Raw genomic sequence first — 15,466 nt, 5'->3', positions numbered from 1 at the left:
AATAGTAGAGGGATATATGTGAAATATAGTAAAATCCTTTTTATCTGAACTAGCTACTCTTAGAGTTAATTTCCACACAGTCGATAATTTTCAGCTATTGATTGCCATTGAGTTTCTTATGGTGGCGAAGCAGCAACATAAATTTGTGAGAAAATTGTTTGGAGTGAAGGGTGCAGCCTGTAGTCATGGAGCAGAGTGAATGTATTGCTTTTGATTAATCAGTAGGGAGACCAAAAGGGGACCTGGATGAATTAGTGGAAATGGAGTACCACTACTAAAACAAACAAACAAACAAACAAACAATCGAACAAACAAAAACAAAAGCCCACTTTATAGATAGTAAATCATAAATTAATTTTCTATGTTAGAGCCCCATAGAGTATGTTTATTTCTATGTAATGCTGTGATATTTTATAACTTTAACTTTTACCCTATATGTTTCTGGTTAATTCCAATTGGTCCTTTAAGATCAGTTTAAGGGATGTTTTCTTTGGGACATTCTGAGTGTTACCCATTTTCTGCATCCAAAGGTAACATTATGAAAATGTTGGTATTTTGTAATTGTTTCCATTAGGAGTGGAGCTACTGAGCCAAATAGGATGAACAATTTAAGGATGCTTTTTATAAATTATTAAAATGCTTTCCAGAACACTTAAAATTTACTTTTATGAGAATGTTTATCTTAAAAGATCCTGCTTAACCATGAGCACTATTACCTGAGTTTTGATTTTGGCCTATAGTTCATCAACCCATAGGACTCTACATCTCTCCTAGGTAAGCCACTTAGGTATCTCTGCTTTACTCTTAATAAGTGCTTGTTATAAATGCCCAACAGAATGTATCGAGTTGGCTGCCATATATGTCAGAGAGACACAAAACATGGAATGACGCAATGTGCTGATACATTTACCAACAGAATTAACTTAATAAAAGTTGAACTCACTTGATAGCTTTCCACTATTTTTTCCACAACGTGTTCCCAGTGAACAGATATCTCAGAAGATGATAACACTTTTACGCCTACTCCTGTTGGGGCTTCACTGGGAGCTGAAATTTGATGAAAACATAATATTCATATATAAGATGCCTATAATATAAAATTCAAACAGCAATTCAAAAATCCATTTTTGGTATGGATGAATTGAAATTATATTTTAATATTCTAAATAATTTTGATATTTAAAAATAAGTCCAATAATTTTAGTACCTTTTTCTCTATTTTTAAATATTTGTTTCATGGTAATTGGTGATCTGTGCACACACATTCATACATGTAAATCTTAATATACACAAACACACACAGAATAAAAATGAAAGCTTCATGGATCTCTCTGATACATGTGAGCAAGAACACTTCATTTCTTCCAACCAATCTGCCTAAAGAAGCCTGCAGATGCAAAGGAAATCTATTATCCTTAGCTTCTCAACTTGACATGATCAAAAATAAGAAATTTGGTGTTTATAATAGAAAATTATTTATTAAATTTAATTTTCAATTTTCTCCTACTTTCTTTTATTTGAGCTAAAGACACATAGCAATACTGCCCACTTTTTCTTTTATGTTCAAGCTAAAACTTTTTAATTTTATTTTTAAGAACCTTTGAAACAGGTTTGACAGCCACTGCTTCTTGGGCTCAGGGGAACTTTTATAAAAGTCTAATCTGTTATCTGGGCATCAAGTCAAATATGTATCAAAATGGCCTCTGTTCAGTGAAAAAAAAGTAATTTACATCACTTATGAAACTTACACAAAGAAACTAAGGAAAAAATTCAGCAGGGGCGATCAATTTTTATTGTTTTTTATTAACAAACCGTAATCCTCTTTTGTGTTAAAAATGTCCTGCAGAGGAACACTGTTGCCTTTCCAAACAAAGGTAAATGTACAGCAGTAGGATTGGTTTCTTATAGTAAAAGAAAGGATGAACACGCAGGCTTTGGCACATTTGGGTTTTATGAGACTGACTCATGAAACGTTTAGGAAATAAATATATTTTAATATAAAAGGCCATGACTAAAGGAATAAAAAATTGGGTTGTTGCCTGATTAACATCAAACGAAGCAACAAAAACTTTGATGTTGCGTGAGAAGATAACTTTAAAGTACTTTTTACTTTTATTTGCCCTGTGAGATGTAGTCATGTTGTTGAAATTATTAACACCGAGCCATTATAATTCTGCTGAATCAGAATAAGCATAGAGAAAGTTCAGTTATTACTTGGGACTAAAAAGACCTGAATTGGCCCTGGCTGGTGTAGCTCAGTAGATTGAGTGTGGACCTGTGAACCAAAGGGGTTGATCGTAGTTTTGATTCCCAGTCAGGGCACATGCCTGGGTGGCAGGCCAGGTCCCCAGTAGGGGGCATGCGAGGGCAACCACACATTGATGTTTCTCTCCCTCTCTCCTTCCCTTCCCTTCTTTCTCAAAATAAATAAATAAAATCTTTTTTTAAAATCCTGAATTGATTATAAACTTAAATAATGTCTGCTTTTCTGTTTTTCCTAAGTTTTTAGTTAACTAACTTATACACACTTACATACATATAGAAAGAAGATTGTCTTTCATGTTTGTGTTGGAAGTAAAGATCATGAGATGATTTGAGTAGATATTAATTTTTAACAAACATGATAGATCATAACTCTATGACTGATGAGCATATGTGAGTTCTAGAAATAGCAAAATGCTTATTTTGGAGTAAAAATAATGCTGAGTAAACTAATAGATGAATATGTTTCCTCTAAGAGATCAGAAGCACAGATCACCTCATTTTAAGTTTTCAAACTCTTCCATCTGTACCCTTCACAGATGTGCACAGAGAACCCTGGCCAAGTGCAGTATTAGGTCAGAAGGCAATGATATCTCTGTTTACTTTTCTAGCCATTAATTATTTACATGGTGCATGAGTGCAGAGATAAGATAAGGATGTACAGAGATAATAGGAAAGCAAATAATATTGAAAAGCATTGTAGCATATATAAAAACAATAGGGATCAATGTAACTATATTTAATTTAAAACTATATATTATTTAGCATAGAGTTATAAAGTCTTCCAAGGGCAAATTCAGTTCCAGTAAAGTTTCTAGAACACATTTAAAGCCAAAATTTGTATTTTTTCCCTTAATAGCTTTCTAAATTTTTCCCTAAGGAAAAAAAAAAATTAATGGCATCTCTGACTCTTTTAATGTAGAATTATGCCTAGATTCCCTTTAATAACATTCCAAAACTGTATTGTTATGACAAATATTTACATAAATGTTACAATTATACAAATTAGGTTAAAAGGGGGAAATTTTACCAAAAGTCATTAAGAAATTTCTCAGTAGGAAATTCACGGACACCCAGACATACTGAAGTTCCAATCGAGAATGGAGAATTTCTGATCACAAAATTAGAATCAAGGGCCAGGAACAGGGGTCCAAGCTGACTTAGCAGAGATATCCCACATACCATGGACATGATTTTCAAAGGAAAAGTTTCTGGCATCATTCTTATCATTGAGGGAGAGATTGCTATTTTAATGTGCCCCAAAATAATACTAATTTATTAAATGCAAATTATTATGAAAAGATCTGAATAAGTAAGGCCCAAAAGACAGCAATGAAATGCCCACCAGAGAACTAGGTTTTCCCTCCCTCGGCATGTTAGTAAGGTCCTACTGTTACCTACCGTCTTCTGCTGAATTAATAACTGCGATGAGGCTGTATGGCCCATCGCCTTTGTTGTTGAAGGCCTTCACTTTGACTTGGAACGCAGTAGAAGGTCGCATGCTCTCATCTTTATGGACATATCGACCAATATCTGGATTAGTAACTGTGACTTTTTTCCATTCATCCCCATCAAATGGTTTAAATGCCACTATGTAACCAAAATTGTTGCCGTAGTGGTATTCTCTTGACAAAGGCTAAATAGAAATGAAATATAAAATAGGTTTAAGCAATGCATTTAACAGGAGGAAAAATCCTGTGTCAATAATAATAATAATGATACACATGGAAGCATGTTCTTTGTAAAAATATACAGTTAGTTTACATTGGTGCTGCCCGAAAATTGCAGGGAAAACATGCAAGGACATGTGATGACCTTACTTACCACATCTGCTCTTCAGGGAACATCTCTTGGTCGGGGTGGGGGAATCCCACTTTGTACTTCCAGTTCCTCCTACTTTTACCTAGGACACTCTCGCATGTGACAGAAGGCCCCCTCCCTCGCTTTCTTGAGGTAAAATCACCTACTGGATGTTTCCCCTGGCCACAGGATCCGTCATTTTCACACTTTCTGAAATACTACATATCCTACCTCTTGGCTTAACTTTTTTCTCTTTAACTCTATTACCATATACACTATACATTTTACTTACTTCTTACTTTATTTTCTCTCTTAACTACTAGGATATAAGGTTCTTTTTTTTTACAACTTATATAAACTTTTTTATTGTTGTTCAGTTACAGTTGTCCTCATCCCCCCACCCTTTTTACTCTCCCCTGCCCAACCCACTCCCACCTCCCACGTTCAATCCTCCCCCCAGCCCTCCCCATGCTGTCTGTGTCCCTGGGTCCTTTACACAAGTTCCTTGACCACCCTTCCCCTTCTTTGCCCCATTATGCTCCTCCCCCCTGCCCTCTGGTTACTGTCAGTTTCTTCTTTATTTCCATATCTCTGGTTCTATTTTGTTCACTGTTAGTTTTATTGTTTGGGTTCCACTTATAGGTGAGATCACATGGTATTTGTCTTTAACCTCATGGAATATAAGTTTCAAGAGGGCGAAGTTTTTGTCAGTTTTGATTATCTCTTTATCCATTGTACCTAGAACAAGGCCTCAAGTAATATTTACTCAATGAATGAATAAATGAATTTTAGAGTTGAAAGATAATGATGAGTGTTATACAGGAGTCTGGAATATCCTTCTGGTAATCAAATAATAGAAACTGGTCTGAGGAATGAAAGACAGAGGTGAAAGGAGGAAGGGTTAACTCTGTAGTCATCTGTAGGAGGCTCGCTCTGGGACTCCGTCTGACTCTAATACTGAAGCAAGTGTCCTGTTTTGCATTATTCTCTCAAAGTTTCTTATTATAAAATATGTCAATTGCCCAATAAAGAAGTCTGTGGTAGCCCTGACAATTCATTTTTTTAAAGATTTTATTTATTTTTAGATGAGGAAGGGAGGGAGAGAGTTAGAGAAACATCAGTGTGTGGTTGCCTCTCATGTGGCCCCCACTGGCGACCTGGCCTGCAACCCAGGCATGTGCCCTGACTGGGAATCGAACTGGCCACCCTTTGGTTCGAAGCCCGTGCTCAATCCACTGAGCTACACCAGCCAGGGCTGACAATTCATTATTTATATACTTACATGATGCTAGTTCTAGAGAATACTAATCACCTGGTCATCTTTAACCAATCAAGTAAATGTGCACATTATATATTACACTTTCTCATCACAAATCCAACTTAAAGTATCTCCAGGAAATATCTTACATACAACACAGTTGCTTCAATAGACATACAGGAATATATTAAATTGCATAAAGTTCAAAGGGCAGAAGGAGTTGTACTTGGTTGTACAGTATACAGTTGACCCTTGAATAAATGGGGGCTTGGGGCCTGGAACTCCTGGTTCAGTCAAAAACCTACATGTAACTTTTGACTTCCCTGAAACTTAACTATTCATAGCCTACTGTTGATGGGAAGTCTTACAGAGAACAAACTTTTGATTAATACCTATTTTTATGTTTTCTATTGTATTCTCATAATAAAGTAAGCTAGAGAAAATAAATGTTATGAAGATCATCATAGGAAAGAAAAAATAATTTACTGTATTGGAAAGATGTGCATGTAAATGGGCCTGAGCGTTCTCCGGGTAGAGATCCTGGAGTACGCTCACAAGCATGTACAGAATGTGATTTTAAGTTATTAGTGGGCATAGCCTACCATTTCTGCAATAGTTTAACAGTTTTTTCTGATTGCTAGTTCTCTACTTACTTTTGCAATTAAAAGGACATCAGATCAGCTATGGAGCTTTCAAAAAATAATGATTCTCAGGCCCTATTCCCAGAGACTTTATTTCAAATTTTTAGAACAGCATTTCTAATTCTGAATTTTTTTGAGAAACTTCCCATTTTATCATGAAGCTGATATTCACAGAGTTTAAGAAAATCAAGCCTTGTCAAAAACAGTAAGATGTTTTACTTTTCCTATTACCTTCATTTTGTATATTACATTGAAATGAAAGTTTATGTATAAATAAGTTGAGATTTGGAAAAACGAAAGTCTTTTTTTTCTAAATCTTACTTAAAAACACGATTTAAATGCCAAGTATAAAATATGATTACTCCACAGAGTGAAGTTAATTTTTGCTAAAGATCTACTATTACATAAACCAATTTGATTTATGTAAAGAATAAAATCTGCCAATTTTTGTGCAGTCTCGGAACTTCTTTAGAGCTTACGTTGTGTTCTTTGACTATCTTTAGTGATTAAATACTGAAAATACTTAAAGAATACATGGAGCTACATAAAACATGTCAGCTAGATAAATGTCACGTGTCTCAGTCCCTGGGGTTTGTGCGGTCACAGCCTTCTCACCCCCAGTATCTCTTTTCACTTCAGAATTCCAGCAGAGATGCATTTTTACCAGACGTTGTCATCTCTGATGTGGAACTCCCCTCTGGACCATAAACATGTAATGCAATGCTTTGTATTCCTCGGCAACTACACACTTGAGTGACTGCTAAGTCTGACCTATCAGGGTTGATTACATTTGGTGATCAAAACAAGTCTCAAGTGAGAAACAATCTCTAATTAAAAATACATGCTGATATAAAAGCTTTTTTAACCAAATCTTTGGAGTTTGGAATGCCCAGTTAAAATGTTATGAATTACAGTTGGGTTACTAGGTCATGATGAATTTTTTTAAAAATCTCTGTAGTTGAAAATTTGTTTAATCTTTTCAGCCAACAGGTCCCACAGCATTAAGACCCTGATTTTGCACATGAAGCTGTAGCAAGCTGCTAAAATCTGACATGTATTTGAGAGAAAAAAATCTTTTAGTAATTTATTCTTGCTTGTGCTTTGGGAATTATGTTTTTTAAATTTAATTTTGTTATTGTTGTTCGGTTATATTTGTCCCCATTTTTCTCCACCACTCTCGCCCTGCCCCACCCACCCCTACCTCCCACACCCAGTCCTCTCCACTCTCCCTTTGGCTTTGTCCATGTGTCCTTGATACGTGCTCCTTGAGGACCCTTCCCCTACTTTCCCCCATTATCCTCTTTCCCCCTCCCCTCTGGTTACTGTCAGTTGGTTCTTTATTTCAGTGTCTCACCTTCTATTTTGCTTGCTTATTTGTTTTATTGATTAGGTTACACTTTTATTTCAGTTTCTTTCAGGAAACAAAATAGCTTTGAGATTAAGTATAGGTAGAGCAGCCTGTAATAAATACAACTTGTCAAGACTCACCGCCCAAGTGATGGTCAGCTCTCTGTTGCTTCCTCCTCCACCTCCTACATCTGAAGGGGCCACATTAGGTGCTGAAACAAACAAACAAACAAACAAACAAACAAACAACAAAATACAGAGGCTATGTGATTTTTTTCCTGACGTTCAATTTCTTATTCACCACCGAAGCAGTAACTTTTTTTCTTTCACTGGAGAAGACAAACTGCACAGGAGATCCTCTCAATTATAATAACAATGCCTCTCGATGGCTATAATAATCCATTTTACTGTCAAGATAAAAACTGATTCAGAGCCATAGGAAATGTGCCAGCTTATTTCAGCAAAAGACAGCAAAGAAAATTTACCTTTGTATACATCTTAAAAATTTTTTTGGTGTCCTTTCATTGAATATGATTTTGAAAGATTAGATGCATAATACTTTGTTGGAAATTATCTCAGACTTCTTACCTCTGAACACTGGGACCATCTAACAATTAACCCTTGTGCTAGCTTTTCACTTCAATCTACAAATACAGGTTAAGATACAGTGCATGTGCAGTAATAAAATGATGTTCCCCCAGATACCTGGAAACATTACGAATGTACTATTGTTCCTCATGCTCCCTCTTCCAATCCCCAAATCTCTCCTGGGACCAACTCTCCTCGATCCCACCATCTTCTCTCAAACCCCGGGTTTCAGTCCCCCTGCTGTGGGGACTCTTTGCAGTCTCCTCTCAGTCTCTAAGCCCTCACACCCTTTCCTGTCACTGAACTGCAAAGAACAGATGACTTTTTTTTGTACTTCACTCCATAATCACTTTTTAACCACCCACGACCCCTTTTGCACTTCATATCACTGAAATCAGTCTCCCTCCAATCACAACATTGCTTCTAACTGCCAAATCCAATGGCCTCTCCTTTGTTTTTCCTCCAAGTCATTTTTTCTCCTTGAAAGTCCTCAGGGTAGGTGCTATATCCTATTGAATTTGGGCACTGCATCTTATAGTACACTGTGTTTTATTGGATTTCCATCTAATTGAAGGGGTACAGATAATAAGCACAGTCTGTCCCTGAATCTGAGGTACTGGGACACCAGCAACCCAGAGACATGGATGATGTCTGTGTTTTGACAGAGGATGTACATCCCCACCCCAAAAAAATCATGCAGCTCCCATCTGAGATATCATTCCCAGATCCACTACCATTTTAAGAAGAAATGAAACACAGTTCTCTTTTGAGTATCTGAACCGCTCCCAACTTGGAAACAGTCACACCTTCCTCAAAGTGCTGGAGTCGAGCCTTTTGTTTACTGAATTGCAGGTCCTAACAAATAACTGTGATTCAAAGATGACACTTTAAAACTTCTCCTAGTATTAGCCATGTAAATTCTCTGGTGACAGATAGACATTAACTGCACACAAATAAACAAAATGCATATTTTTCTTTATACATATAAAACTCTATCATGAGTTCTTTTTCTGATGGAGAAATTTATCTAAAGTTGGAGAGATTTTATTTTAATATTTAACTGTCACCACATGAATGATAGAAATGAAATTAAATTCACAGAGATGTTAAAAGATAGTTTACTTGTAGCACTTTAGATAGAACACATATTGAAGTCTGGGATATTAAAATAACTCCTGGAAACTCTTTGAACCCCATAATTCATATTCTGAAGTTAAAACTCCCCATGCTTTAGAGAAACAAAGAACATGCTGTGTTATATAATCAATGAATAAATCAAATTTTGTGTTTAACTGTGTATACAAGTACGGTGGTCCTAGGCAAATTATCACAAAAATATCTCTAGAATAATTTATTATACTGCAATTTGTTGAACAAAATATTTTTTTTACCAGGACAAGTTATTATTTTCCAATCATTTCACTATAATCCTTTTCATTATAACTAATAATAACCTTTTTATTTAGAACAGAGCTAAACAAAGGAGTATAATGACATTAGATAGTTTTCCATTTTAAAATGTCTACTTTGGGCTCTTTTTAACATGTTTCAAATAAGTAATTCAAGATTGATTTTTTTCTCTTTGAAAAGTATCCATTGAGCTCATGATGTTAAAGTAAGATAAGCAAAAGCACAGAAATATAGTAACTCTATTTCCTAAGAGAGTGTTTTTATATCTTCCTTGGATTAATTATTAATTCCCTCCATTTAGTTTTCAATGTTCAGTTGTAGTCGTGGCTGCTAAGGGACATTGTCTCACAGGTGGAATGGATACATAACCTGCAAATCTGATGTGCACTGGAGAGAGAGCAGCTGGGAGCTCTGCACTTGCTTTTAGCCCTGTAGGAGCTGGAGGTCTGGGCCACTGAGCGATTCCTTCCAGGGAAGTAAATCACCCCAGGCACAAAGAGGCTTATTTAACTTTAGGCTCCAGAGCATTTAGCAGTGAACAAACTAGACTTTCTCTTAACAATAAATCATTAAGAAAGAATTTAAAATAATATTTAGGAAAAATACAGAATTACTGAATTAATCGTGAATAAACAATATTTATAACTTTCCTGTGAAAGGTTAAAAATAGTGATGCTTTTTAACTTGTCCTTTGCTATGATTCCCTGATGTTGTTTATAAGCTGGCTTCTATATTTCAGTCATGGCTCTAAAAATATTTTTAAAGAAAATCAAGCCTGTGCCCTGGCTTTTCTTTTCTATAAAAAGGAACTAATGCTGCCAGTTTGACTTTTAGATTTGAATGCTTCAATAATTTGACCAGAAGTACAATAATAGTCCCTCATTATCCATTCACTTTCCTCTTTTCAGTTACCCATGGTTCTTTGAGGTGTGCTAATATTACATGGATAATTCCAGAAATAAACAATTTATGTTTTTTAAAAATTATTGTTTATGCGGTTACAGTTCTCCCAACTTTCCCCCTTCTCCCCCCTCCGCCCTGCCCAACCCCCGAGTTTCAGATTTCCTCCTGTTCTGAGTGGTGTGAGGAAACCTCTTGTCCTGCTTGGGTGCAAAGCATCCCTTTGTGCGGCGGAGCCACACCGCACACACTGCCCCCGTCAGTCATTCAGTCCCGTCTTGGTCATCAGATTGACTGTGGTCGTAGGGCAGAAAGTGTATTCCTGTGAGCCTGTATTTTTGTACAGATTCAAAACTGTTATGTAAATAGTGCTCTAGAGTCTAGAAAACCAACAGTAAGAAAGTCTTACATTGTTTTTTTTTCCATTTTTCTTGTATATTCTTTCTGAATGGGGTGTCAATAAATCAAATATATTACATAATATTTGTATCTTCAAGTAGGAATAATTCTTTCTAACTCTTAGGTTCTCCCGGTTGGATGGTGAGCAGACTGTTAACACTCCAAACATATCTACCATGTTCTTTTTCATAGTATGTAATGATATATAGAGAGAGGCCAACATAGTTTACAATAATATTATTGACTTAAGAATGTTTCAGGATGAAATTGCAGGTTTGTTTATTTATCTAAGCTTTATTCTCAAGCAATAAATTAAAAAAATAATAATTTCATATCTGTTTTCTTTCTTTTTGAATACTTAATTTATTTTTAATTGTTTTTATTTTAAAATTACAGTTTACATGGCATATTATTCTTTGTTGGTTTCAGATGTGCAGCATAATGGTCAGACACTCATGTGCTTTGCAGAGTGATCCTCCTGATATTTCAAGTGCCCACCTGGCTCCACACGCAGCTATTACAATACTATTGACTATATTCCCTAAACTGTTGTTTATACCTTTGTGACTATTCTATAACCGCCAATTTGCACTCCTTAACTCCTTCAAACAGGAGCTTGAAATGTATAAGGCAAATGTATTCACTGTTCAATGAAATGGTCATCTAAAAATAGGTCATATGGAGAAATGTTTGCATAGACAAAAAAGAATGCTACAATCTGAAATCATCATAATGCATAATAAAATCACTGTGAGGAACTCACACCAATTATGGGCTGTTTAAATTAACTAAAAGGACACCTTCTATGTTATTTCTCTTGGTGTATTAAAAACACAAACCTCTAATGCAGATGCTAACCTTCTTTCAAACAAAACAAACCATATTTGATCATGAATTCCTCTAAACTGTCACAAGCAAACAGCACCATTGCATTGATCACTGCTTCTCATTTCATCTTCTGCTAACTTTCCATGGCCAGAACTGTCACCTCACCCTACTTGTTCCTTCTTGCTTTTACAAATAATTTTCAGAACCGATTATGAACAGTGTGCTGTGTTCAGCACTAACGATAATAATATGAATGAAATCCGATTCCAGTCCTGAAGATGTTCCCTTTAATTTAGTAGAAGTTATGTAGGTAGGACAAACTTAAATTCAACATCAAATATTCCTAATTTGTGAAAGTTTGCTCACTGAATGAAGGTGAACTTAGTAAGAGGCTCATTTAGAACTTGGAGATTATTTTTACGTACCACACCTAATTGGATGCATGTATCAACAGTTTGAAATACATATGGATGACTCTTGAACAACATGGGTTGGAGCTGAGCAGGCACATTTAAATGCACAGTCTTTTTATCTTGTAAATAGACAACATGAGCTACGGTATTGATAACTATAATACAGTACTATAATCATATTTCCTCATATTTTTCTTAAACATTTTGTTTTCTGTACCTTACTTTATTGTTAAGGGGCAGTATGCGATACATACAATATACAAAATATGTGTTAATCAACTGTTTATGTTATCAGTAAAGTATGGCTTCCAATTGGTAACAGGCTATTAGTAGTAAATTTGTGGAAAGTCAAATTTCACATGCAGATTTTCACACAGCTGTGAGTTTACGTCCAGTGTTGTTCAAGGGTCAGTTGTATGTAGAGAAGTCACATTGTCCCCTTTTAACAGGAAAGGAAAAACAAATTATTTCACCAGCCTAGGTCACAGTGCTTACATGTAGAGAAGCTGCACATTTAACTCCACCTCCTCATGGCTTAAAAGGGAGAAGGGGAAGGGTCATCAAGGAAGATGTATAAAGGACCCACGAACAAAGCCAAAGAGGGGAAGGGTTGAGGGTGGGGGGTAGGGGTGGGTGGAGTGGGGGAGAGTGGTGGTGGGAAAATGGAGACAACTGTATTTGAACAACAATGAAAAAAAAAAAAGAAAATGTTAACCCCCTCAAAATAAAGTTATAAATAAAAATAAAAAAGTCTATACTCTCCTTCTTTTAATCTACTTTTTTACTAATAATAGTAACTAACATATATATATGTAATATATATACCTTACTACAAAATGTTATCACTATCCCTCTCCTGTATCAAATATATATTAAAAATCAAAAATGAAATGAAATGAAATAGCAAGATAGCTCCATTAAACATGAAATTAAAGCTCTATAATTAGTATGAACATGTCGATTATGGTGTTATGTTATTTTGCTCGTTTCCTTTTTAGGTCGATTAGGTAAATAAACAACAAAGCTGTCAAATCACACATGGATGCATCATTTTGGGATATCAATTCACCAACTGTACCTGTGATCTATTAGTTATAAAGATATGACTTATGATGATACATTACTTTGAAGGAAGCTTTTGCTATCTCTTTCATACAGTGAAAATTAAATGGGTTATAATGAATCACAAACACATATTTGAATTCTTCATTTGGGACCATCCATTTTATAATGCACTTGTCTGAATCCAAAGAATATACCCAACTATGCACTGTGGTCTTAACATTTAGTAATTGGACGGATAAGGGCATGTGCTGTGTTAGATAATGTCACGTCTTTCAATCAGCATAATGAGGCAGGAGCAACCTTTCCATCAAACAAGAACCAGGTTTTATCCCAGGTAACATATGCTGGCATCTCTTAGAGAGTTGTTACAATGGTAACATGACAAGACAAACACTCCCTTGTCTTAGAAAGCATTTTTGTTTTCTTGCAAGAATGAAAAATGTAAGGGTCTAATTTTATGCACATCTAATCTTTTGAAAGCAGGAAAAGTATAAAGAGAAAGTTAATTAAATTTTATATTAAATATATAAGATGATTAGAAATTACATGAAATTATATGATCCTCTATAATGCTTATAAAAATGGAAGTATATTGCCAAATGTGCTGATCAATTATAGAATACACAATATTTTATAAGGGTATTAAAGTTTAGAATAAGCATTAATGGAAAAATGAATAAACTTTATTAAGAAAAATTATATACTAGGCAATAATAACTGCTTTATTTACAATGTTTTTAATTATAAAATACACTTAAAAATAATTTCCATTTAGAGATGAGAAAGCTGAGGCACAGAGAAGTTAAATAGTGTGCTTCTCTCTAATCGGAGCTTTTAAATAAAGGCACCGGGATTGTACCAAAGGACCAGTGTCCTGGAGCTTCCATACTGCACACTGCCTTCCCAGAATGTAGTTTCACAGTAAAGTTTTTAAAATTAGAAAGCCGTGGGTGTGAATCCCAGCTCTGCTGGGTATACATTAGCTGGGTGTAATCTAAACAGGTTCTGTGAGGTGGGGAAAAAGAACAAGTGTGTTTATTTCTCCCCATGGTTATGCTAAAACAACAACCACCACCAAACAGTATGTAAGTCATATTCAGTGTCACAGTTAAGGATGAAATCTAAGCTTCTGCTAGAACTCTAATAAAGGCTTATAAATACATGCATTTTTTGGAGTTTTGCTTAAAGAACTGCCCTTAAAGAGAAAGCTCACTGAATGAGAAGAGGTGCCAGATTTATCAGACTTGAATTCTGAATCTTGCATTAGTTATGTTAAGTCAGGTAAACTACTTACTGCATCTGAGTCTACTGTGCTTCGGTGAGCATCGGAGAGTCATACCTTGTTCAAAACATTATGAGGATTAACAGAAATGTGTTTGAAAATACTCAGTGCAAATTAGTATTTTTTTCTTTATTACAGAATCATCATTTTTTAATCTGGTAAATGACATAAAATTTTAAGAGATAGTTTACTGACTGAAGTCCTGTGAACAATTTGGTTTTAAAAAATAAAGGCATTAGAATAGCTTAGAAGTTAGGTGAAGGAATTGGGGTGGCAAGAAATGTGGGTGATAATAAGATATCAGAAAAAATTTTAATGGCAGTCTATCATTCATTTAAAACCATCTCCCCATATAATCACTGAAAATAAAACTTTGGCAAAGCATAGTAAAAATAAATTCAGAGAACCTACAAAATATTCTATTTTTCATAAACATGAAATAATTAAAAAGTTGTTATTAGAATCAGAACAATATTTTTGCCTAATAATGCATGGGAAAAGAAAATAGAGTGAAGTTCTTATACTGAAGGCTATTTAAATGGAGCTGGCATTTAGCATAAAAAAGTGAACCTAAATCGAAAGAATGGCCAAGGTTGAGCTGTGATATTTGGAGTGACTCCCAATATTACAGGAACACATTGGAGCTGCTTCCAGGGATACTGTGACTCCCTGATGGTGCAGATCTGAGACGTCCTCACCAGATTCTCCCCACTCCTTGCTCACCCTGTCCTCCCAGTCCACACCGTCCATCCATGTGCCCATTTAATTATAAATGGGCCCGAGAGATGCACAAAACTGTAACACACAAAACCGCGAACCTTCTGCATCATTCTTAATCAAGAGTCTGCCTGGTTAAGATTCACAATTTACATTGAAGTTTATATTCTAAATACCGATTTCATTTAAGAGGTCACTAGTGAAATATGCAGTAGTTTCAATTTACCTCTCCCTCTACATTAATTATGTAAAAATATTTTTAAACTTCATGTTGTTTTTGACTGTCTTAACTTAAAATACACATACCGTATTTTTCAGACTATAAGATGCACTTTTCTCCCCACCCTGAAACTTGGGAGGAATAATGGTTACTTATGCAGATGTCAAGTTCTGTTCACATTTACATTGGTGAAATATTATGTTATTTATGTTATTAAATATTTTACCACATTTTTGCCCCCAATTTTTTTCCTATTTTTCTCCTCTAAAACCTAGGTGCGTCTTATGGTCTGAAAAATACAGTACCTGTGCCAAAGACACCCACAGTGTTAAGATG

General features: G+C 35.3%; 1 protein-coding gene across 2 annotated transcripts in view; it reads right to left on the bottom strand.

Annotated features, from left to right (window-relative positions):
- The window catches only part of CNTN1 (contactin 1), a 313,544-nt gene that overhangs the window by 37,618 nt on the left and 260,460 nt on the right, over positions 1 to 15,466 (bottom strand). For both annotated transcript variants that reach the window (XM_053661968.1, XM_053661969.1), the window contains exons 19-21: positions 7,450 to 7,520; positions 3,664 to 3,898; positions 944 to 1,047 (exon numbers count right to left, since the gene is read on the bottom strand). In XM_053661968.1, the coding sequence (XP_053517943.1) occupies positions 944 to 1,047; positions 3,664 to 3,898; positions 7,450 to 7,520 (410 nt within the window). The remainder of the gene's footprint in view (positions 1 to 943; positions 1,048 to 3,663; positions 3,899 to 7,449; positions 7,521 to 15,466) is intronic.

This window comes from Artibeus jamaicensis, unplaced genomic scaffold (genome assembly GCF_021234435.1).
Source record: "Artibeus jamaicensis isolate MK-2021 breed Jamaican fruit bat unplaced genomic scaffold, CSHL_Jam_final contig_233, whole genome shotgun sequence".
Lineage (NCBI taxonomy): Eukaryota > Metazoa > Chordata > Mammalia > Chiroptera > Phyllostomidae > Artibeus > Artibeus jamaicensis.
Note: the sequence above shows the minus strand (reverse complement) of the source record. Positions and strands in the feature narration are given on the sequence as shown.